This window comes from Macrosteles quadrilineatus, unplaced genomic scaffold, assembly GCF_028750875.1.
Source record: "Macrosteles quadrilineatus isolate MER2022 unplaced genomic scaffold, UCM_ALF_1.0 Scaffold_2__2_contigs__length_208266976, whole genome shotgun sequence".
Classification (NCBI taxonomy): Eukaryota; Metazoa; Arthropoda; class Insecta; order Hemiptera; family Cicadellidae; genus Macrosteles; species Macrosteles quadrilineatus.
In genome coordinates, this window is record NW_026542595.1 from 169,777,671 (window position 1) to 169,805,636 (window position 27,966).

General features: G+C 38.0%; 1 protein-coding gene across 2 annotated transcripts; it reads left to right on the plus strand.

Moving 5' to 3' along the window:
- Positions 1-1,511: 1,511 nt before the first annotated feature.
- Positions 1,512-27,805, plus strand: LOC128986561 (coiled-coil domain-containing protein 158-like). Of its 2 annotated transcripts, none has more exons than XM_054406991.1 (8): positions 1,512-1,691; positions 5,327-5,408; positions 21,906-22,022; positions 22,222-22,301; positions 24,472-24,618; positions 25,282-25,441; positions 26,463-26,557; positions 27,648-27,805. In XM_054406991.1, the coding sequence occupies exons 2-8, from the start codon at positions 5,340-5,342 to the stop codon at positions 27,730-27,732; spliced, it is 753 nt and encodes a 250-aa protein (XP_054262966.1). In that variant the 5' UTR covers positions 1,512-1,691; positions 5,327-5,339; the 3' UTR covers positions 27,733-27,805. The 2 variants fall into 2 exon arrangements, with proteins under 2 accessions (XP_054262966.1, XP_054262967.1); XM_054406992.1 differs by having other exon boundaries at positions 1,512-1,631.
- Positions 27,806-27,966: the final 161 nt, after the last annotated feature.

A 27,966-nucleotide genomic window follows, 5' to 3' on the forward strand; every position in this document is an offset into this window, starting at 1 on the left:
TCCTCATTTTCTGCTTCAATAATCACACCATTCTTGATATTTATTAGCCTCTTTACTTTCAAGCCGATTTCAGAAGGCCGTACTAACTTTTTCAAGGTTTTAGTCACTTCTTCAGTCTCCAAGGTGTCATGCCGCACTATAATTTGTTTCGGTGCTTGGACTACGGGTCCTTTCATTCCAGTTACCCTTGGAACCATTGGGGTATCTTTCTTCAGCACTGCTGAGTAGCTCACTCCAGCCGCGCCTGGAACAACCTTGTCCTTCAGATTGTCCATTTCATGTCGCACGGTGGAGCTCACGATCTTTAAAAACTCTCTTCGTTCTTCCAACCTCGTTTCAATCCGGACTCTATCCTCTCTTGCCCTAATCATCTCTTCCTGGAACCGGTTCAAGTACCTTCCAAACTTCTCTGTCTGAGGCTTTGTCACCATTTTCATGATGGTTGGCTGTTTGAACCATCCCTTCATCTTATCCAGTACCAAACTCAAGCAAACTAAAGGGTCGTATTCATCCTCGACCTTTTCTTCCTCATCCGATTCCAAATCCTCAGTCTTCCTGGCTTTCCTCCTTTTCTCTTTCTCCTTTTCCTCAGGGCTTCTATTCCTCTTCTTTTGCTTCTCCGCCTCGGACTCCGACTCCGCCATACTGCTGGTCCCCGATCGATAGCCTCCTCCCAACGCAGACGCGGACCCCCTGGAGCTACTCAACCTCCTCTCCTTCTCGTGTTTTTCCAGGAACTCCTTTTCCGCCGCTATCCTGTCCTCTTCAGCCTTTCTGGCTTCTTCTCTCCTAGCCTCATCCTCCTTCAATGTTCTCAATTGATCAGCCGACATCCTGATTTGCAAATAATGTAAAATATAAAAATCTTTTCAAAAACTTCTCTTTGGTGTAGGTCAAACTGAAACCTGAAAAACTACATACAATTCATTAGTGATGGTTTTTTTGTGTTCCCCGGTTCATAGGAGTATTGCCAATCACTCCTGCGCCGTCCATCGAATCCATGAGAAGATTAACCTGAGAGAGAGAGAGAGAGAGAGAGAGATACCGGTACTTTATTAAGCAATCGTCAAGATTGAAAATGGCGTCATAAACAATAGGTCAGTAAGTATTTACAAATACAAAAATGTGTACAAAATCGAATGAGTCCATGTTTTTTTGAGGCTATCCAATCCAATCCAATATCTAATCCATATTAAATTTATGTTTAGTAGATTTTGTTTTTAGTTTAGTCTTTAGAATTAGAATGTCCACAGACAGACTATAGACTTGAGGAGTATGATTTATCTATACCATAGACCAATTAATTGGAATAAAATCTGTGGAATAACTCAGTGTACATCGAGGCTGCCTGATCTATTGAACCAAAGCCTGCAAAGCAATAGCACAGTGCTAAAGCGGAAAAAAGATTGAGTAAGAGTTCTTTTTCTTATCCTACCTACCCCTTAACCTAAAACTAAAACTAAAACATCGGTCTCCATATCCATCTCCCTCCGCCGAGAGCCTAGCCTAAGCCTAGTCCTATGGGCCTACAAAATAATCTTTTAGTTTTGAATTTTTAATTATCTTTTTTAACTAGTGAATTCCCTTTGGATTGCGGGGACATTGTTTTCATCATACACGCATAATTCACGGTGAATCTTCATTCTGTAGTTTTGTTTTGATCAAATCCACTTGAAGACATTCCTTTTCAGGTAAGAATTTGTACTAGGCCTCTGGGCTAGCATAGTCCTATTGCTAACGATATACGTAATAATAAGTCTTTTGTATGTGCTGTGCAGAACTGTCTTGGTACCGTAAGAAACCTAGTGTTAGTTAGGTCTATCAACTTCTGAAAGGTCCTGGTCCTAAATGTAGGCTAGATAAACCAGTCTAGAATAAAGGCTAATTAGGCCTAGGCTACTTACACACCTGTTTTTTTTTACTCAACAGGCTAGAAGCCTTTTTGAATCTTGCCTTTGTTTCTCGACATAGCCTATATTCAAGGCCTGTACTAGGAACGCAAAGCTGAGTGATCAATTTAAGTTCAAGAGTGAACTATAAGCTAGGGCCCATAACTTACTAAGCTTATAACTTTTAAGTTACTTAGTGGCTTAGTTGTTATTTTAAAATCAAATCAAATCAAATCATTTATTGTCCATAAACATATATAGGCCTATACAATGCATAGACAAAAGTCACCAATGTCAAATAAAAGAAAAAAGAATACAATTTCAATGTATAAGTTATAACCCTCCGAGTGTCCATAGTTTAGGCCTTAATGTCCGCCTATTTTTGGCGCATTTGCAAGGTTTTATTAAAAAACGGATCTGAGAAGCTTAAAACAATGTTAATTCTACTGTTCTATATAGGCCTACCATTTTGTTTGGAAAATCATGGGCTTCTATAGTATACATAAAACATAAGGAACATTTGTTTCAAAAAAATTTTTAGGTAAAAAAAATATTTTGGAAAAAAAAATAAAAATAAGTTTGTGCTCAATTAAATTGTATAAATAATAGGCCTATAAATATTTGAAAATAGTCACTTTGTTCTAAATTTTATGAGGATTACAAATATATAATAATATAAGGAAGTAGATTTGCAAATAAATAAGTTATGGACAAAAAACAGATTTCAGTAGGCTACATAGCGTTTAGCTAAGAATGCATAGCCTAACCATAGCTAGGAATCTGGCTGATAACTTAGGCTACATCAATATCACTACCTACTTCTTCAGGATCACCAACCAGCCCTTCAAAATCACTTAAATCTTCTTATAATGCACCACGTATATCACTACTTTTGATTTTTAACACTAAAACAATGATAAACGTAATAAAACACATCAGTCATCGGTCCGAGGTTATCCAAGCTGTTTAAAAATACGCACATCAGCTGTCTGCTACAATATTTTTGGAACTAAAATGAATAGCGCTTAGAGACAGACCTCCGGAGAAAGCTCTGAATCTAACAAAAAGAACGATACCTAACTCGATCCAGTTCAATCCGATTCAGTCAGTCATAGAGCCTTCGCCGTAAACGATGTTCGTGTGTCGAAAAATCAACAAGTGACACTACACAAAGTGTGTCGTGAGTCGATTTTTCGACAAGTGACGCTCGGAGGGATATAAAACAATATTACCTCTTAGTGTACAAACCTGGGCTCAACTTAGATCACTCAAAATGTAGTTTTTCCAAATTGTTATGCCGAATCGGTTAGATCTGAAACTTTTGATGAATACGGTCTTTTTTTTACTAGCCAATTCTTCAAAGCAATTTTGAATTTAGTGCCTTCTAATTCCTTTATATTGTTTGGTAGGAGGTTGAAATAAATTGACCCCATCACAAAAGGACTTCGGCCAGTTTTGTTGAAATTCCTCCTCACACGGTGATAATCATCCTTTCGTCTCGTGTCGTACCTGTGGATTTGACTATTTTTATTTGTGTGCTTTAGGGCCTACATCATTTTTCACAAGCATAATTAATTGATAAATGTAGGCTATAGTCCATACAAAGTGAGGAGATTTAAATTAACAAAAATATCTCTACAAGACCTTTTGTACCATACTTTGGCTATCAGTCTGATTGCTCTTTTCTGGAGAACAAAAATTGTATGTAAATTACAGTCGGGAGAACTTCCCCAGAAAATAAGGCCATAAGACAAGAAAGGAAATATGACACCAAAATAAATTCTTTTTAACGTATCTGTATCTAAATAAAAAGATATTCTTCTGAGGAGGCTGATTCCACTTAAAAGTCTAGATCTTACATGAGATATATGATTCTTAAAAGTTAAGGTCTGATCTATATATAGTCCCAAAAACTTACAGCACTCTTTAGGCTACTTTCAAAGATCACATCATCCTTAACTAAATCTATCAGAGGAATGCCCGTACTACTCAATCCGAAAACTACAATTTCTGTCTCAGGGCCGGTTCTAGGAATTTTTCAGAGTTAAGCGAACACCCGAATCAGTGCCACTTAGGATTCCCCCACCATCCCCCCCCCAAACCAATATCATAACATAACCGTATTTGTGAATTTTTTCCCAATAATTTTGGGAAGAACTTTTTTAAAAGTTTAGGTTAGAAGAATACTTGCAATAAAAGACTGTTTATTATTCGCATAAATTTAACATTTTTACACTTTTACTCATCATATAAACTTTAGCAAAACCAAGGCCACACTAAAAAAAAACAGGCCGTAATCAAGGCCACACTAATGCTCGTCAAGCATGACGTCACGATAGAAGACGGCAATGACGTAATGTTTACCGTTTGTGATCAGCTGCTTGTAAGTGCCAGACTTTTTTTTCTACCATTGTTTTCTTAGTATCGACTCGCTAGATGTTTTACTCTATTCAGTTTATACTTTCTTCTTATTTAATGCGCTAATTATAAATTAAACTTAAAACACTCGTAATCATTCACTTATCAACAATCATGAATCATCAAAACAACGCCATTACGATACCGATACACGCTAATACGCTAACATAAAAGAGTGCAATACAACGTAGTGCTATGCTCTAGGATAAGAGTCAGAAGGGAGGGGGAAGTTTCTTGTTGTGACAATTGGCGCTGCGCGCTTGCTTATCTCATCTCGAGCATGAGTGAGTCGTGAAATGAAACCCACAGGCGCCGCGCCGTACGTTGCCGAGCGTCAGCTCACTACAAAATCGAAACTGCAAATGGAGTCCTTGAGTTGTAGTGCTGTACAAATATACACATTTTGCAAGTGCTGTTGGTACAAACAGAATAAATGCCTTTATTGTGGTATACTTGAACTCTGAGCGAAAATAAACAAAATTACGTTGTTCACGTAAAAAAAATTGTTCCGTTGGCGCCACGGCGCCACTTTTTCGTGGCGCCATATGCGGCCGCGTAGTTCGCGTATGGGTTAAACCGGCCCTGTTCTGTCTTATCTAGGTTGACTTTGAAATTAATATTTTCAAATTATGAGCTGGCTTTATGTACAAATTCGGCCATGCCCTGCTTGAGTTCATCAAAAGACTGAGCCCAGCATACACCTGAAGTGTCGTCAGCATACATACTAATTTCAACCTTATTGATAGCAGGAAAATTACTAACATAGATATTATACAGATAAGGGCCCATGATGGACCCTTGTGGGACTCCTGAAACAACATGTTTTTGTTCTGACATGACATTGTCCAATGACCAACCATTGTCATAGGACAATCAAAGATGTGTCATGTGTTTACAATCAAAGACAACTATGAAGGGTTAACTGCAATTTCAAATAACTTACAAAAATTAACATTTCAACATGCTAAGATACCTTGGCCTACATCACTAATTTTTGTTTTGTGCCTCTTTGACTTCAGAATCAAGAGAAAAATGAAAATTACCGCGCCAGATGATATTGAAATCCCAGATGAACTCAAAGGAGGTTTCACTTCAGATGAGGTATGTTTGGCTATTTTTAGCAAATTTCTCAAGCTGTTAGCATAGACTTAGCAACACAAGTAGACACCTCATCCCATTGTTAAGTTTGAAGTTTGTTTTTTTGCGTCTAGTTCATGTAGGCTTCGTCCACACTAATCACTAGTGTAGACAAAATGTTGTTTCTATTTATTGTTTTAGGGTTATTTTCATGATATGTGCTTTACTATTTGGTTATACCTTTACCCTTTAATACCTGCTGCGACGTCGTTGACCAGAATTTCTGTATATATATATGAATTTGAATGGAGGGTTTTTTTGGCCTCTGGGGACCTCAAAACTAAGAAGTAAATTGGTCTTGAGTCTAAGTCTTACCATGAGACCTACTGTAATAGCTTATTCCCTATATGGGAAATTCACTAGTCTTTGATGGTCCAATCTTCCATCACAACAGGCACTAAAAACACATTACAATACACTGTTGAGAGTAGAGTAATTGGGCCACACCGATTAAATGAGGTGTTGACTTTAAAACTAGTGTATTTGCGACTCAGGGCTCGGCTGTTGGCAAGTTGGTGCGGACTGCCTTGCAACTCACTGGCCACAGCGCTGTCTGGAGTGCAACTGTGTAGACTATGAGTGCAATTGCAACTATGTCGTATATGAGACTAGTGTACTTGCAGCTTGTGTCTTGAGACCAGAGTACTTACAACTCGTGCCATTTGCCGTGGGGATCCTGGTGTTGGTAAGTTTTTAAACTAGTTACATCAGCGTGGTAGTAGGTGTGCTGTGGTGTGAGTTGGGTACGGTCAGTTTTGAATCCGAGGTGTGAGTTGGGTAAGATCAGTTTTGAATCCGTTGCCGATAACTCGTTTTGGATGAACAAAGGTCTCAGAGTGAAAGTCACTGCTCCGTGGTATTTCCTTGTTTTGAGTACCGCCGTCTTCCTCAAAAAGGTTTGTAATATTCCTCAGGTATTCTGTCCATTATTATTAAAGGTAATAAATAGATTAATCCTTTAAAATGCAATTGCAATCGTGTCGTCTGTGAGACTAGTGTACTTGCAACTTGTGTCTGAGACTAGAATACTTACAACCCGTGCTATTTGCCGTGGGGATCTTGGCGTTGGTGAATACTGAAACTAGGTACATCAGCCAGGGTGTCTACCAACCGGGAAATCCGGGAAAACCGGGAATTGTACTTACATTTTTATTGGCCATGAAATGTACGGGAATTGTCCTTAAATGCCAGACTATGTACTTAAATTTTTAATAGGCCATAATTTTATTGATCGCTAGTTGGTTAGGAGCACATAAAAGGTTTATCAGATGTTTGTTTACATTTTCATAATTTATTACTAGAATAATTATGCAATAAAAATCCCATTAGCAATCTCAAACCCATTAATATTTTATCATCAATCAAGTGTCAAGTCAAGTACTTCCAAGAACTGTTGACTCAGCAGCTAGCTCATAAAAGTTGTATCACTTTTATTCCTTTACAACTTCTTTTTTTATCACTAGGGTAATTATTATTAGATCCCAAACCTATTTTATCGTGAAAATAATAGCTTTATAATGGCTGTTAAATTTCACTTCTTACTTGGGGGCTTGAAGATTCAATTTGCCGCGGCCAGTGCCTAGTGCCATAAAACTGTTTATGGTTTCATATTAAACATGTAAATAATCTACAGTCTTATTTTGTAAGTTAACCCCTTTTTATGGACATTTTATCTTTCAATTGACAAAACCACAAGCATTGTTGTTTGCATTTATGTTTTATCACTGTGTAGGCCTATGCTTGGTTTCAAATTATTTCATTGCATTTTCTGTATCTTTGTCTTATATTGGCTATTCAGGTTTCAATGTTTTTTGTTTCCTATATATTTATTTATTGAGTTGTATGCTTTAAGCAATCTAAATCTTATGAACTAGAATGATGATAGTGACTTTGCTGCTATAATAACCTCATTGTTTGTTACTCAGTTTATATAGGCCCTCCTAAATAATTAGGTCTCGGCCTGGGTATTTTGATTCTTGAAAGAGCTGTAAAATATATTAAGAAAATGTAATTGAGCCTAAGATAAACAACTAATGATTGCTATGTGTCGATATTAACTTTGCAAATGAAAATACAATAATCTTACTCTGTGCTTATTGCTTATTAATAGCCGCTTACCATACCTTGATTTTGTACTAAGAATTGAGTAACAATATGCATTAAAGATTTTTTTTCAAAAGTAGTCGAGAACCTAACCTCCTAGATCGGATAAGCAATGTTATGAAGTTTACGTGACCGATGGAGATATTTGTCGCTATCGGAGGAGACAATGATTGCGTTTCTCTGTTACACTATAAAAGCTTTACCTAAAGTATAGGTAGGCCTATGTTTGTTAACTTTCAATAAATATCTATTTTGAAATTTTTAACTCTTATCTATTATTATTTACTTTTCTCTCTGGTACAACTACAGTGAATAACAAGATTAATACAGTTTGACAGATCAGGAAAATTATTCGGTAGGCCTAATGACACCGTCAAAGGTTACGGCAAAGTGTCCTTAAATGTACGGGAACTGTCCATGAATTTTTTATCCAGAATGTAGTAGACACCCTGATCAGCGTTTTAGGAGAATCTACAAGTGGGATGTTTTTAATATAGTCCCGCCACAGCGAACCTGCAGACTAAGCGAATTTCCATTTTACCGGCTGGATTTATACTAAAATATTCCCAAAAAATTGTCAGATTTATTTCCTACTAGCAGAGCACCCGTCCTTCGTACGGGGTTGGCATATAAGTATAAAATGCTAATTGCAGTTATACTCAAGCTTTGCGTTTGCAATGGGGAGAGGACACAGTTTGATAAAATTTGGTTCATAAATTTACGGTATGATATAGTATAACACATCTACCATTCCCATAATGTTCTGCCATTGCACCTAAACAATAGAAAAAATAAATCATCAAACATTCGCACAATATCACAAATTATTCATTAAATTAAAAACTCAAACTTAACTGTAAACAATCCTACTTTGACGGTTCTCATTGTGTATCACAGCTTTTTGTTGCTGCTTACTTAAAATTAGCTGTTGTCATATATGCACAAACAAAATAATAATAGTGCTGCACCCTGTTGGGAAACCTTATAACTTTTTAATGCTATTGCATATTATAGAACCAACTTGTAAAGTTGAAACAGCTGACTAAATTCTTTAATTCCCTTTAAATATGAATACTCATAAGGTTAACATGGGGAACTACAGAGCCATTGGGGCGGAGCCCGAAAGGATTTTTGAGATAAGAATATGCCTAAATGTTAATAGGGAATGTGAGCTATCATCATGCCAAATTTCAGCCCAATCCGTCCAGTAGTTTATGCGTGATTGAGAAACACACAAACATACACACAAACATACACACAAACATACACACAAACTCACAAACTTTCAGATTTATAATATTAGTAAGATTTAATAACATTAATTTTAGTGAGTACTTAGGATTGCTGCTACAGGGAAGTTGTTGAGTTGTGTTTTTTTATTGAAATGTTGATAGGTTAGTATGAAATAAACAAATTGCCAAATTTGATTAATTTATACCCATAAACAAGCAAACTACAAGAATTTATTTATTGTCCATAAGAATAACATGGTAATTTTAAATTTAAATTTTTTTAACCATATCTGTAACCGTTAGGGTGTACAACAACGCTGCAATATACAAATTTTTTTTCTTTTTTTAAGCTCTACAAAATGGTTTGATAAATTACCTATGAAATTTTGTTTTTTGGGTCAAAAATGGGAAAAATAATTTTACCCCATAAAACCCCTCATAAACCCCGTTCCCATAGTCCCATTAAGCTGGTTCACAAAAAGATTAATATTTAATTTATTTTTCAGATGGCTTCACTTCAGGACCAATTCAATTCAAAGTCAACAACAGAATTCCTCCCCAGGCTAAAAATAACAGATTTAGAGGTATCAAACCCTACCCTGTTCTACGTTTCAAACAAGTATTACAAGTAGAAAAAAAATGCACTATATGGAGCCAAGGGTACCACGTCTACATTGGTACTAGCCGAAATAGATTTTTTGAAAGAAATAGGGGAAGGAAAAGGAAAGGTGGGCGATTATTCCTTCCAAGAAGATTTTCAGCGGTGTTAACGGAGGAGGTGGTGGAGAAGTACAATAGGAATCCTAATGGAAAAATTGTTTTGAGGGAGTGGGGGTTTCAAGAGAATTCATTGTAAAATTTATTGTGAATAAATAACGATGTCACTTTATGCTTGTGTGTTGTTTTTACACCTATTATTCTCTTAGTAAGAATTTTTAAGGATTAATCTATTTATTACCTTTAATAATAATGGGCAGAATACCTGAGGAATATTACAAACCTTTTTAAGGAAGACGGCGGTACTCAAAACAAGGGAATACCACGGAACAGTGACTTTTACTCTGAGACCTTGTTCATCCAAAACGAGTTATCGGCAACGGATTCAAAACTGATCTTACCCAACTCACACCTCGGATTCAAAACTGACCATACCCAACTCACACCACAGCACACCTCCTACCACGCTGATGTAACTAGTTTAAAAACTTACCAACACCAGGATCCCCACAGCAAATGGCACGAGTTGTAAGTACTCTGGTCTCAAGACACAAGCTGCAAGTACACTAGTCTCATATACGACATAGTTGCAATTGCACTCATAGTCTACACAGTTGCACTACAGACAGCGCTGTGGCCAGGGAGTTGCAAGGCAGTCCGCCCCAAACTTGCCTACAGCCGAGACCCGAGTTGCAAGTACACTAGTCTCATAGACGACACAGTTGCTATTGCACTCATAGTCTACACAGTTGCACTACAGACAGCGCTGTGGCCAGGGAGTTGTAAGGCAGTCCACCCCAAACTTGCCTACAGCCAAGCCCTGAGTTGCAAGTACACTAGTCTCATAGACGACACAGTTGCTATTGCACTCATAGTCTACACAGTTGCACTACAGACAGCGCTGTGGCCAGGGAGTTGCAAGGCAGCCCACCCCAAACTTGCCTACAGCCAAGCCCTGAGTTGCAAGTACACTAGTATCATAAACGACACAGTTGCTATTGCACTCATAGTCTACACAGTTGCACTACAGACAGCGCTGTGGCCAGGGAGTTGCAAGGCAGCCCACCCCAAACTTGCCTACAGCCAAGCTCTGAGTTGCAAGTACACTAGTCTCATAAACGACACAGTTGCTATTGCACTCATAGTCTACACAGTTGCACTACAGACAGCGCTGTGGCCAGGGAGTTGCAAGGCAGCCCACCCCAAACTTGCCTACAGCCAAGCCCTGAGTTGCAAGTACACTAGTATCATAAACGACACAGTTGCTATTGCACTCATAGTCTACACAGTTGCACTACAGACAGCGCTGTGGCCAGGGAGTTGCAAGGCAGCCCACCCCAAACTTGCCTACAGCCAAGCTCTGAGTTGCAAGTACACTAGTCTCATAAACGACACAGTTGCTATTGCACTCATAGTCTACACAGTTGCACTACAGACAGCGCTGTGGCCAGGGAGTTGCAAGGCAGCCCACCCCAAACTTGCCTACAGCCAAGCCCTGAGTTGCAAGTACACTAGTCTCAAAGTTGACACCTCATTTAATCGGTGCGGCCCGATTACTCTAATGTTGTGGTTGCACTCTTTAACATATTTATTACAATGCCAATTTTTTTATATTTATTAACATGTTTAATGAATTATTGTAGCTACACTACAACAACACTATATTGTACAATTTGTCAGTAAGAGAGAGAGGGAGAGAGAGGGTACTAAGGGTGCTATAGAAACTAAAGCCCCGCTCCCCCCTCTTTGGACACTAGAAAAATAAATTTCAAATTACATTTATCCTAAAAAAAAACGTAACGGAGGTTTTAGCTAATTTCCCTATAGGGAAGTAGCTATTACTATAGTTCTCATGGTAAGACCAAGGCCCGGGACCGATTTACTTTTTCATTTTGTCCTCAGAGGCCAAAAACTCCAGTCGTTTAAATTTGTTTATATGTGTATATATATATATATATATATATATATATATATACTAGCTGTACCCACGGGCTTTATTTATTTCATTTCATACTAAGCTATTGATATTTGAATAAAAAACACACTTTATTAGTTTACCTGTAATTTAAAATTAAGACTAATTGAAAATCAATCCAGGGAAATGGATTGTTGCAGTGGGGGTATTATGGAAAAATTCTAGACATTAAATATAGCTTTAGGAAATCACCAAACGGCTTTAAAAATCCCAAATTTTATGCGAAAGGACCCCTGGACCCACTTCTTTACATTTCCAAACACCGGCAGCCCCCACCCCCCCCCCCCCCCCCCGCCTGACCGCCGTCCCTATAACCACCAATAGTACGGTGCAATTAGACCTAAACCGGGACATCCAAAAAAAAGTTTCAAACCAGTGCCAAATTGTTGAGTACACTTCCCTCAATATGTAAAAAGAAGTTACACTGATTTGAGTGTCGGGTTTGGGGGGGAGGGGGTGAAAATGGGGTGAAAATATGACTTTTTTTTCCTTTTTCGCAAATACCTCAAAAAAGGTGCGTTTTTCTTAATACATAATCAGTTACAAAAATAATCTACATTAAATTTCGAACAAAATAATACCATACAATACCTATTTACCATGAACGGTTCAGGTAATATTGAGGGGTAAATGTGATTTTTTTCTTAAAATTCTAAAAAAAGTTGTTCTTTAAATAGAGGAAACCCATGGACACCCATAAAAAAAGTTTCTAATGAGTGCCAAATTGTTCATTAAACCTCCCTTAATATGTATAAAAAAGTTACACGGATTTGAGTGTCGGATTTGGGAAGGAGGGTTAAAATAAAAGGGGGGGAATGGGACTTTTTTTGCTATTTTACAAATATCTCGAAAATGGTGCGTTTTTCTTAAAATATAATGAATTACAAAAATAATCTACATTAAATTTCAAACAAGATGATGCCATACAATACCTATCTACCATGAACGTGTTAGGAGATATTGAGGGGTAAATGTGCCGGTCTTGGGTAGGAGGGTGTGAAAACGGGGTTGGAAATTTTATTCATAAGTAATTTTTGTAAATTTTGTTAAGTAACACTTTTTATTTTCCCTTTTAACACAAATATAACTACAATATAACTAAATATGACTTACCTACCTAAAAAAGACAAACCTACCTAGATACGGGAACACGGTGAACTTTATACCATTTGAATTCTCAAGAAGATCGAATAAAAAATAACTAAAGTTACAACGATTTTTAGTTGTAAAATTATTGTGATCAAGGCTACGCTATTCAGGGTTGCCTCATTTTACAAATAAAAATCGTGATATTTATTTATTTTTTATTATTTTAAAAGCTAAATAAAAGTGTTACAGACATTTTTTCATTAAGTTAGCCATTTCTAGCAATTTCAATTTTAAAAAATTAATTGGCCGCCATTTTAAAACTTTTATTGGATTAAGATAATTTTTTTCTAACGTGGGTCTATTTTATCTCAACATACATACCAAGTTTGTTAATGATCGGTTAAAAAATTCAGAGATGAAATAATGTTTTTGTGAAAAAAAACAAAATGGCAAATATCTGGTTAACAAAGCGATTTTGGAAAAAATATTCTAGATTTTACCCCTCAATATCTCCTAACACGTTCATGGTAGATAGGTATTGTATGGCATCATCTTGTTTGAAATTTAATATAGATTATTTTTGTAATTCATTATATTTTAAGAAAAACGCACCGTTTTCGAGATATTTGTAAAATAGCAAAAAAGTCCCATCCCCCCCCCTTTTCTTTTAACCCTCCTTCCCAAATCCGACACTCAAATCCGTGTAACTTTTTTATACATATTAAGGGAGGTTTTTGAACAATTTGGTACTCATTAGAAACTTTTTTTATGGGTGTCCATGGTTTTCCTCCATTTAAAAAACAACTTTTTTAGAATTTTAAGAAAAAAATCACATTTACCCCTCAATATTACCTGAACCGTTCATAGTAGATAGGTATTGTATGGTATCATTTTGTTCGAAATTTAATGTAGATTATATTTGTAATTTATTAAATTTAGAGAAAAACGCACCGTTTTTTAGGTATTTGCAAAAAAGTAAAAAAAGTCATATTTTCACCCCATTTTCACCCCCTCCCCCCCAAACCCGACACTCAAATCAGTGTAACTTTTTTTTACATATTGGGGGAAGTGTATTCAACAATTTGGCACTGGTTTGAAACTTTTTTTTTGGATGTCCCAGTTTGCTTGTTCTGTATTTAATTAATTATTACTATATTTATCATCATAATTATTGTTCAATTAGTGATAGCTTATTTCCAAACCAAATCTGTATTTTTAAATCTCATTTCAATTTCATTAAGTATTGTTGTATCAAATGTTAGAGTCTCACTCACACAAGCCTACATAAAACACACACACTATCTCGGCTGTGTTGCCCGATGCAGGACGAATCCTATTGGTTAAAAAATGTGGCGTGATATGGACATGGATAAATTTGCGGTACCCCTCTAAGAAACATTGAGGTAGCGTCCCTTCCCCCTCCAAAAATAATGTTCAGTTGAAATGTAACTCTCCTCGGCTGAATACGTGCATTGCGCCGTATTTCGTTAGTCTTTCTCTATTTATAAACTTTTACCTCTAAAACCGCTTCTCGGACTCTCTAACGCTCTTCTATCGTTTGTCACGAACAGCTAATAAAACTTTCTCGACGTCAAACTCTGTAAAAGGTTTTTTTTTCTTAAATAAGTTATTTAGTATGTTATCGCTGCCGCCGCTAAGCAGTTACGTCCGCCGCGTCTTCGTCGCGAGTGCCTGTGTCAAGTGCCAACTTTAGTGGATTAGGATTACTGGATTCCCCACAAGTGACCCCCAAAAGTGTGCACACTTCCCTCATCTCTACTCAACCTACAAGTTGGCTACCCTCTTCCCAAGACGTCGTCGTCTGCCATCCACTCACGGCTTCCGCCCATGTGCCACCTCTACTCTCTAGTGTTTCTTGTTACTCTTCACCCTTGGATTATTGGTGAGTCATATATTACCCTCTTTACGCCCCATTTAATGGTCCTTCGAGCCGGATGTTAATGGACAACGCTATGGACTTTAACAACCGTCTTATACAACAGTAATTAACTCTCAATGAACTTATTCACCATGTGCTAAAAAAAACTGTGAAAAGTGCGTTTGCGTCTCCCTTAAAAACTATGTAATAATTATTCACTCGAGTAAACGAATTCGTTGACCGAAAATCTTACTTATAGTTGCAATATAATTTACTGCAATTTCGCTCAAATGATTTGGCGCTCGATCAGCCATTTTTGATTTGATCACGCCACCGATATCGTTTACTTCGTTCCCGCCCAACGTTGTTCCCGCCTCCATATTCAGCGTGTTGCATTCAACTTTGATGCGCCGACGCGACCTATGTTTGCAGATCACGTGGTCAGTTCCCCCTCACGCACCGAACGTTGCCTTTTCGCAGACATTGCGCTCCCTCCCCCCTCAAGCACAGCTGATCGGCGCGGTGCAGACTGATACGTCACTCGCTCCTGTCATATGATTGAGACACCAAAATAAACAAACCACAATACACTCTCTCTTTCTCACATTGTCATTGTTCTTAGATATTGTTACGTCTATTGCTATTTTGCTGTAATGTTAATAATAATTCATTGAGAATATTCCTGGATATATTTATTTTAGTAGGCTAAATAATTATTTCCCCTCATTCAACTCGCTTGTAAACAACTTAAGTTATTTGGACAATCTGATTATTTTCTGAGTTAGGTTCTATTTTAATTGGAGTATTTTAATTATGTATTTTAATTTTAATTTTTGATATCTTGCCAGCTATTATAGGCTCACATTTGCAGTTAAATAGCTATTAACTGTCTCTTTGTCATTGTAATGTATTTGGTTATATTTTACTCTATTGGTGAAAATGCATTTATGTTTTTGATGTGTTCGTTATTAATTAATTATTCTCTCATAAAACTTAATGATTAAGCTCACTGATCTTTTAAAATAATAAGTAGGCCAATAATTCTTATTATTTTATTATTTGTATTTTATTTTCAATTGTATTTAAAATAGGCTATCACAATGCCTACCCCAGCTGTCATCAAGTTTAGTACTTATGAGCGTTCAACCGCTTTAATTAAGGCAAGACTTGATAAAATCCTCACTGCTGTCCAGGCTATTGCTGCCCAACAACCACCACTTACTACAGTGCATTATAGATCGTTGGCGGCTTATGCTAAAGAATCTAACAAAAAGCGTGCCGACTTTGAAGGTAATCTTTACCGTGTTTTGGAAAATATAGATCCTGAGGAAGCTCCCACTACTCAGTTGTCTGATGATCAAGACACAATTAACGATACTCATGTTAAGATACAAAGTATTATTGAATCTCTTGACCCAGTAGATGAACCAAAGACTCCCTCGGCTCATAGCGAGGCAGGTTCAACTGCACCCACTCTAGCTCAAGCCAATATTAGGCTACCGAAATTAGAATTAAAACAGTTTGACGGCAATCCTTTGCAATGGGTTAGCTTTATAAATTTATTTGACTCAAGTGTCCACAGAAATGCTAGTATCTCAAATGTGGCTAAGTTCCAGTACCTACTAAGTGTCGTGTCTGGCGAGCCCTCAAGTCTGATCAAGTCCCTTAACATCACTACTGCTAATTACTTAGTAGCTTATCAGCTCCTCCGAGAACGCTATCATAATACGAGGCGACTCATAACCTTGCACTTAAATCAAATAATGGACTTACCTAACATTTCCTCAGGGTCCATCCGCAACCTTAGAAATTTCATAAATCTTTATTATGAACATTCTGAAGCGCTAAAAGCTCTTGATTGCGATGTTTCATCAACATCAAATCCCCTCCTCTCAGCCCTCATTTTGCGGAAAATGGATACCGATCTACGCAAAAAGCTAGAAGCTTATCGATCGAGCCAAGATTGCGAAGCACACTCACTACCGGAAGTTTCTGATATAATCAAGTTTCTAAACGTTGAATGTAACCAAGCAGAGGATGCAGGGCTGCACTTGCCACAAACCCCTCGCAAGGCTAATTTTAGCCATTCACCGCAACATAAAGGCAAGAAATCTGTTAGTTTTGCTTCTGATAAAACTAGTAAACACGTAGCACTTCTTTCAGCTGGAAAGAGTACCACTAACTTCTCTCTCCTCCCTCAATGTTTTGCTTGCGGTAAAAATGACCATAAAATATATGTGTGTCCTTCTTTTGGAGCTAAAACCCCTCAAGAGCGTTATCAGCTTGTAAAAAACAGTAATAGATGTATATCGTGTCTTGGTTACCATGATAGTAAACAATGTAAATCCAGAAACACTTGTACGACCTGCCAAAGACGCCACCACAGTCTATTGCACTTCCAGACTCCGTCCCAATCAGATTCTAGAGGGCATAGAGAAAATAATACTACAACCCCTCCGCCTCAGGGACCCAGCTCAGTCACGGCATCCGCTCAAAACACGTTTAATCATAAGACTTCATCACAATCTACAGTCCTCCTTGGTACAACTCTTGTCAAGTTGACATCCTCCACCGGACATACTCATGTGTTTCGTGCCCTACTCGATTCAGGTAGTATGTGTGATTTCATCAGTGAGCGTGCCGCTCAGCTCCTGGAAACCCCAAGACATAAGTCGACCCACACAATTGTCGGCATCTCTGCCACAACCTCCCAAACTAAAGGGATTACTCGGCTAAATTTAGCTACTCTCAGTGACAACAATGTTGCATCTCAGCACCCATTCCATATTTTGGACAAGATCGCTATTGATATTCCCCGCTCTCGCCTTGCACCGGAAGTGTTTAAAATGGTAAAACCTTACGTGCTAGCTGATCCCACTTTTCATTTACCAAGTGGTATTGACGTTCTTTTAGGCGTCTCTCTGTTTCCTCTCATTCTTACTCACCAAACACATTCAATTGGTGCAAACATGCCATACCTTATTGGCACAAAGTTTGGATTCGTTGTGATGGGATCCGCCCCTGTTGCAGATATAAGTTCCTCCGCTCCGTGCACATATTCTTCTTTTCTCTCTACCAGTGATAATGATCTCCATTCCTCTATCCAAAAATTTTGGACCCAAGAAGAGATCCCACAGTGCAGTAGTAAGACTTTAGAGGAGCAACAGTGTGACAAACATTTCTCTGAAACCCACACACGCAACCAGAACGGCCAGTATGTGGTTAGATTGCCATTCAAGGCTAATCATCCTCCCTTGGGGACCTCTTACCTCCCTGCGCAACGACGCTTGTATTCTTTAGAGCGTAAGTTTGCCGCTCAAAGCTCATTCCGTGACATGTACGTTGCGTTTATGGATGAATATCTCTCTCTCGGTCACATGACCAATATTGAGACTGTCGATTTAACCTCCCCTCACTATTATCTTCCCCACCACGGAGTTTTGAAAGAAAATAGTAGCTCTACAAAACTTCGTACTGTGTTCGATGCTAGTAGCAAGACCAGTTCTGGACTGTCGCTAAATGACATCTTACTCACAGGTCCTAAGCTCCAGACGAACATTTGTGACATTGTGCTCCATTTCAGGTCCTACAACATTGTTTTCTCTTGTGACATTCGTCAAATGTATCGTCAAATATTAGTACATCCAGACGATCAGAAATACCAGCTTATCTTATGGCGTAATAACTCTTCCCAGGACCTCTCCACCTACCAGCTGGCTACAGTCACATATGGGGTCAACAGCAGCCCCTATCTCGCTATTAGAACGCTTCATCAGCTAGCTAAAGACGAGGGTGAGGCGTTTCCTGCTGCTGCTCAAGTTTTAACTTCAAATACGTATGTTGATGATATAATCTCAGGTGCTGACACGGTCGAAGATGCTTTAGAACTTCAAAGCCAGATAATTAGCCTTCTGTCCCGTGGTGGATTTGAACTCCGGAAGTGGTCATCCAACGCTAAGGAACTCCTTCAAGCTCTGCCCCAAGAACATCTTGAATTACCTGTATTTCTGGAACATGCTAAAGAACCTCTATTTTCAATATTAGGACTGCATTGGTCACCAGTTTCTGATTGTTTCACCTTCAATATAAATTTCTCTGATGCAGCTAATGAGACACCCACCAAACGTCGTGTGCTCAGCTTGGTTGCTAAAATCTACGACCCGTGTGGCTTTCTAGCTCCGTGTACAATGCAAGCAAAATGCTTTATACAGCTGCTCTGGACCAAAGGATTAGGCTGGGACGAAGAGCTCTCAAGTGACTTAACTTCAATATGGCAAAACTTTGTAACTAATACTCAATCTCTCTCCAATATTCAGATCCCCAGAGCATTCCAGTTTTCAGTTTCAAGCGCTATTGAACTTCACGGCTTCTCAGATGCCTCAGAAAGCGGTTATGCCGCAGTTCTCTATTTCAGATGCAAACTCTCATCCGGTGATGTCACTGTACGTCAAATATTGGCGAAAACTCGTGTATCTCCTCTAAAACGAGTCACTCTACCTCGTCTCGAGCTATGTGCTGCTCATCTCCTTGCTCAACTAGCATCATACTGCCTCTCTATGTTTACGAATAAAGTAACATTCTCTCGCACTGTTCTATGGTGTGACTCTTCCATCACTCTAACATGGCTTCAAACACCACCATACAGACTGAAAACTTATGTGGCGAACAGAGTAGCTCAGACTCAAGAACTTTTCCCCTCACATTGCTGGCGTTACATACCCAGTCAGGATAACCCCGCAGATTGCGCCTCTCGGGGAATAACTGCCACTCATCTCCAAAATCACCCCTTGTGGTGGACCGGGCCATCTTGGCTCTCTCAACCTTGCGAAGACTGGCCTAATAGACAATTTACACCTGTAAATTTAGATAGCTCAGAAGAAACAAAAGTGGCTGAACTTTTTGTCTTCACTTCGAACACCAACCCTGAATGGGAACTTTTGACAAGATTTTCCTCGTGGACTAAACTCGTACGCATTACAGCTTACATCCTTCGCTTCATTTACAACGCGAGAAGATCGAACAAGCTGCGAACAAGTTCTCTCACTACAAATGAACTCAAGTCATCAACCACAAAAATTATCCAACTTGTTCAAAAATCATGTTTTTCTGAAGAAATCGCCAATCTCCAGAAATCAGAAAACTGCAATTCTAAGTATAAACGCTTGTCACCCTTTCTCGATGAGCACGGAATAGTTCGTGTAGGCGGCCGCATTAAGAATTCTTCGCTCCCCTATGACAGCGTTCATCCCGTATTGCTCCCCAAAAGGCACCATGTTGTAGATATTATCATAGATGACTGTCACAAAACACATCTTCATGCCGGACCTCAACTCACTCAATCTCTCTTAGCCTCAAGGTTCTGGATCCTCTGTGCGCGTAGTGTTATCCGCTCACGCATATTCAAATGTATCCCTTGTTTTAAAAATAGACCCCGAAACAAGGCGCCTCAAATGGGTAATTTACCCAAAGTTCGTGTCACTCCTGCCAGACCATTCATCTCAACTGGAATGGATTATGGTGGCCCTTTTATTGTTAAAGTCCACAACTTACGCTCAATCAGACACGTTAAGGTCTACTTGTGCATATTCGTTTGTATGGCTACTAAGGCCGTGCACATCGAAGTAGTGACAGATATGACTACAGATGCCTTCCTAGCGGCTTTAACTCGTTTTGTCTCAAGAAGAGGGTTAAGTACCAACTTGTACAGCGACTGTGGTACGAATTTTGTAGGTGCGGATAACGCCCTTAAGAAGATTATTAAGTCCGCTCAATCTTCAAACCAATTTAAGGACTTTGTCTCTACCAAAGGGATTATTTTCCACTTCAACCCCCCTTCAGCCCCTCATCAGGGTGGGTTATGGGAAAGTGCCATTAAAAGCGCTAAACACCACCTCAAACGAGTCATCGGAATGAACATCCTGACTCTGGCAGAATTTTCTACTCTGTCAACACAGGTAGAGGCCGTTCTGAACTCACGCCCTCTTACTCCGCTTTCATCCGACCCTTCGGACCTGACACCTCTCACTCCAGGACATTTTTTGATCGGCGCCCCTCTAACTGCGGTTCCTGAAGAAGATGTCCAAGACGTCTCCACCAACAGGCTGAAGCACTGGCATCTCGTCAAGGCACTCCATCAGCGAATATGGAAGCGATGGCAGCAAGAGTACCTGCACACCTTGCAACAAAGGATGAAGTGGGCCTCGCACCAAGATAACCTCAAAGTCGGTGATCTTGTGTTAGTGGAACAGCAATCTACCCCTCCTCTGACCTGGCCTTTGGCCCGCATTATTGATGTGTCTCCTGGCAAAGACAATGTGGTACGAGTGGTACACTTGAAGACAGCAACCGGCATCCTCACTCGACCCGCTGTAAAAGTGTTTCCACTACCTCTTGGTTGTGAATAGACTATCAATTGATAGCACTTCATGTATATAGCTTTAGTTATAATTATATGTCTTAGGTGTCTGAAATGTGTTCCTTTGTATTTTGTTTTGAATCTCCAAGTAGATTCAAGGGGGCCCGGATGTTCTGTATTTAATTAATTATTACTATATTTATCATCATAATTATTGTTCAATTAGTGATAGCTTATTTCCAAACCAAATCTGTATTTTTAAATCTCATTTCAATTTCATTAAGTATTGTTGTATCAAATGTTAGAGTCTCACTCACACAAGCCTACATAAAACACACACACTATCTCGGCTGTGTTGCCCGATGCAGGACGAATCCTATTGGTTAAAAAATGTGGCGTGATATGGACATGGATAAATTTGCGGTACCCCTCTAAGAAACATTGAGGTAGCGTCCCTTCCCCCTCCAAAAATAATGTTCAGTTGAAATGTAACTCTCCTCGGCTGAATACGTGCATTGCGCCGTATTTCGTTAGTCTTTCTCTATTTATAAACTTTTACCTCTAAAACCGCTTCTCGGACTCTCTAACGCTCTTCTATCGTTTGTCACGAACAGCTAATAAAACTTTCTCGACGTCAAACTCTGTAAAAGGTGTTTTTTTTCTTAAATAAGTTATTTAGTATGTTATCGCTGCCGCCGCTAAGCAGTTACGTCCGCCGCGTCTTCGTCGCGAGTGCCTGTGTCAAGTGCCAACTTTAGTGGATTAGGATTACTGGATTCCCCACAAGTGACCCCCAAAAGTGTGCACACTTCCCTCATCTCTACTCAACCTACAAGTTGGCTACCCTCTTCCCAAGACGTCGTCGTCTGCCATCCACTCACGGCTTCCGCCCATGTGCCACCTCTACTCTCTAGTGTTTCTTGTTACTCTTCACCCTTGGATTATTGGTGAGTCATATATTACCCTCTTTACGCCCCATTGCTCTTTTTTTAAGCTAATTGCACTGTACTACAATGGTTATTACTCTGTAAACTTTGACTGTAAAAAAGCTCAGTAAATGTAATTTGGAAAGTTGACATATTTTTACCATGAATTTTCTTTTGTATTTCAGGATAAGAAAGTAACATTTGAAGATGAAATAAAAGACATTCTTCGGATGACCAAACTGTCTCCAAAATTTGTTGTTGAGAATAATGAGGATAGAGACAATTTGGAGTTTAAGAGAGAGGTAAGATTTAAAGTTTGGCCTACTTTTAGAAGGTTTGCAAGTAATTATTGAAGATCTCAACATATTAAGGTTCAGCGTGTTCAGTCAGTAAGTTAATAAGAAGATAGTGTTGATTCATCCTGTAGTTTGCAGCAAGTTCCTGCAGAATCCCAAGTGTCTGTTTTACAACTCCTTTTACAATTTGTTATTTTGGTTGCAGGTTCTTTTTAAATTTACTCAACTATGTCGAGAAGAACTGTTTCCTAGACATTTAAAGGCAGTGGAGGCTACAGAAGCAAAGTAAGTATAAGGTTTTCGTATTTTTTTCTAATAATATTTGTCAACTAAAACATATTAGCTTGAATTTGTAAAGGTTAAATAGGGATATTAATTTTCTGAGATATTTTATACTGGTATCGTATATTGTTTTACAAATCTGTAGCAATGTAAAGGTAAAGCGTTGTTTTTGTGGTCCGACAGACACGATGGCGAGACGTGTCAACTTAGCTACTGTTACTGTTTGTTTATTGTTGTTTAGTTACTGTTTAACTTAGCTTTGTTCCTCTCTTATACTGTGTGGTTTTACAACCTAACCAATCCTTCTCAGCATTGTAGAAACCAAGCACTGTCTACAAAATCAATTAACAAGCAATCTCCTGCTAAATAGAACACATCCAAACACCCTCTGGGATTATTTATTATTTTATACTAAAACAACAATCATCCAACTGTGTTGTTTTGTTTTAATTTGAAATAATTACATTCTATCGGTCTTTGAAGTGTTGACAGTAATTATTTTAAATTATAACTTAAGGTTCTTCATAAATGAGCAGTTGGCTGTAATTTGTTTTGTAATAAGCTTTTTAAGCATACCTATGTTTTTTGAGCTTGGTGAGTGGGTGGCTCAAGGTAGCGATGATGTGGGTTCGGATTCTGCTACCTGCCACTACTTGTCATCAGTACACTTCACCCTTCCACTGTTCCGGCTCACCCCTTGCTTACTATTCATGCTATTCATGCTTACTATTCTGACTATTCATGGCTACGGTCATGATGTGGCAGGCCCATTTTTGACTATGTTAGCCTTTGCAATATATACAATACAGGGTGACCACCAACCGGGAAATCCGGGAGTTAATTGTGATTTTTTTTAAACCAGGAATTATGCGTTAATTTTGTATTTCTACCTGGAATTGAAAATTTACCGCGATTTCGCATTTCTTCACAACCGCAGGAGACGATTACGATGTCTTCACGACCGGGGAGACGATTACGATGTCTTCACAACCGCGGGAGACGATTACAATGTCTTCACGACAGCGGGAGACGATTACGATGTCTTCACAACCGAGGGAGACGATTACGATGTCTTCACGACCACGGGAGACGATTACGATGTCTTCCAGACAGCGAGATACGATTGCGATGTCTTCACAACCACGGGAGACTATTACGATGTCTACAGGTTCGCGGGAGTTACAATAATGATGTCGAGGAATAATCAGAATTTTAACACAATAGCGTAAGAAGATGATAATGTCCACTCAACCACGGGAAAGATCAGAATTTTGCCTCATTCGCGAAAGACGATGATGATCTCCAAACGACCGCGGGAGATGATTACCATTTGCCCCAATGTAGCGTGAAAGGATGATAATGCCTCACGACCGCGGGAGGCGATGATGTCTTCACGGCTGTGAGGGATTATCAGTATTTTATCGTGATCGCGCAAGAAGATGATAATGTCTACACGACCCCAGGAAAAGATTAGAATTTTGCCTCATTCGTGGTAGACGGTGATAATCTCAAGACCGCGGGATATGTTCATATATTGCTGCGATCAAGGAAGACGTTAATTATGTCCACACGTTCGCCAGAAATATTCAGAATTTTGCCTCATCAGGAGAAGATGAGTATAATCTCTTCACGACCGCGAGATGTGTTCATATATTGCATTGATCAAGTAAGACGAAAATTATGTCCACACGTCCGCCGGAAATAGTCAGAATTTGGCCGCCATTACGGTAGACGGACGATGATGACGTATAATCGCATGATAATGATGTATAACCGCAGGAAATAATTAACATCTTGCCGCAATTGCGGGAGACTGTTGAGATGTCTACACGGTCGCGAGGGATTATCAGTTTACCGCAATTGCATGCAAATACAGCCACAATTTTTTTTATTTTCAAATTTTTTGGCGCCCCTCAAAAAAGCAAACTGTCTCGCGCCCTAGGCACGTGCCTACCATGCCTATTCGGTAAATCGGCCCCGTGATGTGGTCTCAAACCATGATTAAGTTTGATATGAGGAATTTTGCTTAATTTTAATTATAGTTACAAATTTTACTGGGGTAATTAAATGACCTATTTCCCTAGAGATTGTTGTTTTAAAGAGGACAATGTTACTTAAGTTTCAAACTATGGAACACATGAACAGAGGTTCAGTTTCGATTCTCTCTTTTCAGGATGGACCAACAACGATGTCAGCTTTTGTGTCAGCAGAAACAGATTCAGCATTTGCTGTCGTCTCGTGAAGAGCTCAGAGAAAACCTTCATAGGCTAGAAGTTGCAAGGGCTGAAGCTTCGTCAAAGGACCTTCAGCTACAAATAAGGTATGAAAATCTTAGCATATGGTTTTGTTTACTATGCAGTTAAAGCTGTCAACCATCAAGAGTTATATATTTATTAATAGCTTTTGTTGATTTAAAAATTAAGCAGAAACTGATTTTAGCTTATTCAACAATCAGTAACACCGAATAAAGGAGACACAGGGCCCCACTTTTATGAGGTATAATCAATAAATTTGTGTAAATTAATTTGACGCTTAAAACTCATAATATGTGTATATAGGTACATATTTCAGTAATATTTTCCTAGATCTGATTTAGTATCTGATTTATTTTTTAGATATGGAAGAACCTTCAACCTCGTAAAACTATGCCACGAATATAGAATTGTTGGGACTTGATTAAGTTAGATGATCATGGTTATCAATTTTACAGATGAGCTAATAAGTAACTTATGTTTTCTTATTTCCACCATTTCTTGTTGCCTAATCCTTTCAAGTTAAAATTTTCCTTCATTCAGCAGGAGCGAGCCAGAGTTTTACAATCCTAATTCCTAACCTTAAGTAGGCATAAGTATACAGCCGAAAAGGGTTGTTGCTACTGGACTTGCAGCTTGAACCTGATTTTGTATTGGGTTCAATATCAAATACCCATAAGTAGATGAGAATGTTTTTCTCTCTTCAACGATTAAGAATTGTTTTCTTTAAGGTTGAAAGAAGTCTTTGAAAAACTGCAAAACAGATGTAAAAACAGTTCATGGTCTGAGAGGAAGGCTGCTCAAGATCTGATTGCTCTAAAGAAGAGAGTGGAAGACATAAAACTCAACCTAATGGAGTCCAAAGCAAAAATGAATTATTACAGAAATCAGGTAAAATATTTTTACAAAAGTTTTGTCAATAGCAAATTTTAGCAAAATATGTGTTATTTGCACAACATTTTGTGCTTTTTATGTCTGTGTAGCGCAGACTTAACTGCATATCTAGTAAGCAGTTACTTACTTACTGCCGTGGCTCCACAAATCTCAGTTGATTCTTCGCCTCGTGTACCAGCCTCTTCCACCCTTCTCTGTCTTCTGCCAAGTTGACACTTGCACCCATTGTCCTGATGTCGTTCAATACTTGGTCAGTCCATCTCAATTTCGGCCTTCCCAATGGACGTTTACCTCCAGGTGTGGCTCTCCAAACTTCATACAGTCTTGTTCCTTTCTCTCTTCTTAGCACATGCCCAGCACATGCCCTATCCAACATAACCTTTTTCCTTTAACTATTGCAACAATATCTGGGTCGGTGTATAGTGATCTTAACTCCCTATTTTTCCTTATTCTCCACATTTGTCCCTCCTGTACTGGACCAAATATTTTTCTTATTACTTTATTTTCAAACACCATGAGTCGGTTTTCATTTTTCTTGGACAATACCCATGTTTTACTACCATATAACAGAATAGGTTGAATTATTGTCTTATATTACTGTATTTTGGTTCTGTGAGATAATACTTTAGATGAGATCAACTTCTTGCAGGCTCCCCAACACTTATTGGCATTTGATAACTTAGTTAGTATGTCTTCGTCTTCTGAGTTTCTGAGTAAGCAGTTACGAAACTAAAATAATTCAGAGCCGGTTGGAAGAATCCTTCATTGTGGTTTCCGAGCTGATATGCAGAGAAAGACGGCTAATGATAATATTCACAAGAACAGCAGAAGAGATTGATTTATAAATAATTATATATTTTGTACACCCACAACAGGGTGTGAGTTTGATTAGCTCACATCACACAAAGATTTAAAATAGGCCTATTGTATTTTTGAATGAAATAATGGAGAAAATTTGATTTTGTCTTATTCTTTATTACAGGTAGGTCTACTGTTTTATTTATACACTTTGTTATAGGTACAAGTTCAAACTGAAACTGTCAAGAAACAAACAAAGCCTCTGCATCTGGATAAGAACAAAGCAGCTCTAATGAAAGAAAGCTTAAGTGATATGTAAGTATGAAATTAGTATTTACTGATAATTTTGTGTCAGTAGGCTTTGTAAGAATTAAGCCTAAGCTTTATTTCATGGGTTCCTTATATTTAATTTTTCATAGCCTTAAGTTTTGATTTAAAATGAGTTGTGAGTAATATTTAGAAACAAGAATTATATTTTCTTTGAAGTATTTGATCAGAAAAGTAGCGTTCAGGTAGATTATCAAGAGTCTAATGTACACAAAATTAGTTAATTAAATGTTTAAAAGAATAATTAATTAAACAGGCAAATTTTGTGTTATTGCAATATTTTAATTCACAAAAATCCAAATCTTTCCAATTTGACATTAGAATTCACACTACTAGCTAGTGAGTTCAGTTGCTTTTCAAAATGAAGTATGTGTGTTTGCGTATGTGTGTGGATTTGTACAGAGCTACAGACTATATAGTCCAGTAAAAGGGTATTTTAAAGTGGAAAGTTTATAGGTAATTGTTTTTTAAGGCTTAGTTTATACTTTTAGGAGTGCTGTACACGAAGCTGAAGTTATCCAACAAAATATATTTTGACAAATATGAGAAAATTAAAAAAAAATTTAAAAATCTTTATATTCTAAGCAAACTAAAAATACAGTCACATTTTTTATCGTGATGTTAGGGATTTTTCCGTGCACCGATTTTAGCCAACTTTTAGTAAAACACTCTGCACACCCAACACTACAAAATAAAACCATAAAATGTTTTCTTGGATTTTTTAATAATCCCTTTGTTTGTTTTTTTAATTTGCTTAAACTATAAAGATTTTTATTTTAATTTTTTCAAACAACATAAAAGTTGAATTTTAACTAAAATAAATTGGTTTGAAAAATTGTCATTGAAGTTTTGTGTTTGTTTAAGTTTATGGTCCATTTAACTGTAAACAAAATGGTGCAAGCCTAAAAGAAACTATGGTTCAAAAGATATTCCAACTTTTGTGATTTGATCCTTAAATATCATATTTACTCCCACCGCTTATTAATTATAAGGGTTGTTAACAAGCTAATGGGAGAAAGTATATGTCAGGTTGCTGATACTGTTCATTTTTACCTTCATTGTTACTGTTTGATTCTAGGCGAGAAAACATTGAACAGTTGATGTTAAGGGTGAAGAAGCTTAAAGTTACAGTCGAAAGCACAAACAATGGAAGTATAGACTGATAGATCTCCTCACTCATAAATTACTTGTTACGTTCCCTATTGTTGTAATAAATTAAACCTTTTTCACAAACTACTTTAAAGTGTCAAACTATTTTCCTTTTTAAACACTTCATAGTTATCTTTTGATATCCCCCATTTTCTGCTGAATGGGAAAAATATTTTTAAATATGTTGAAATCTCTTTGTATTTTTTGACCCTACAAGTAAAATAAATTATGACTACCAACAAAATGCT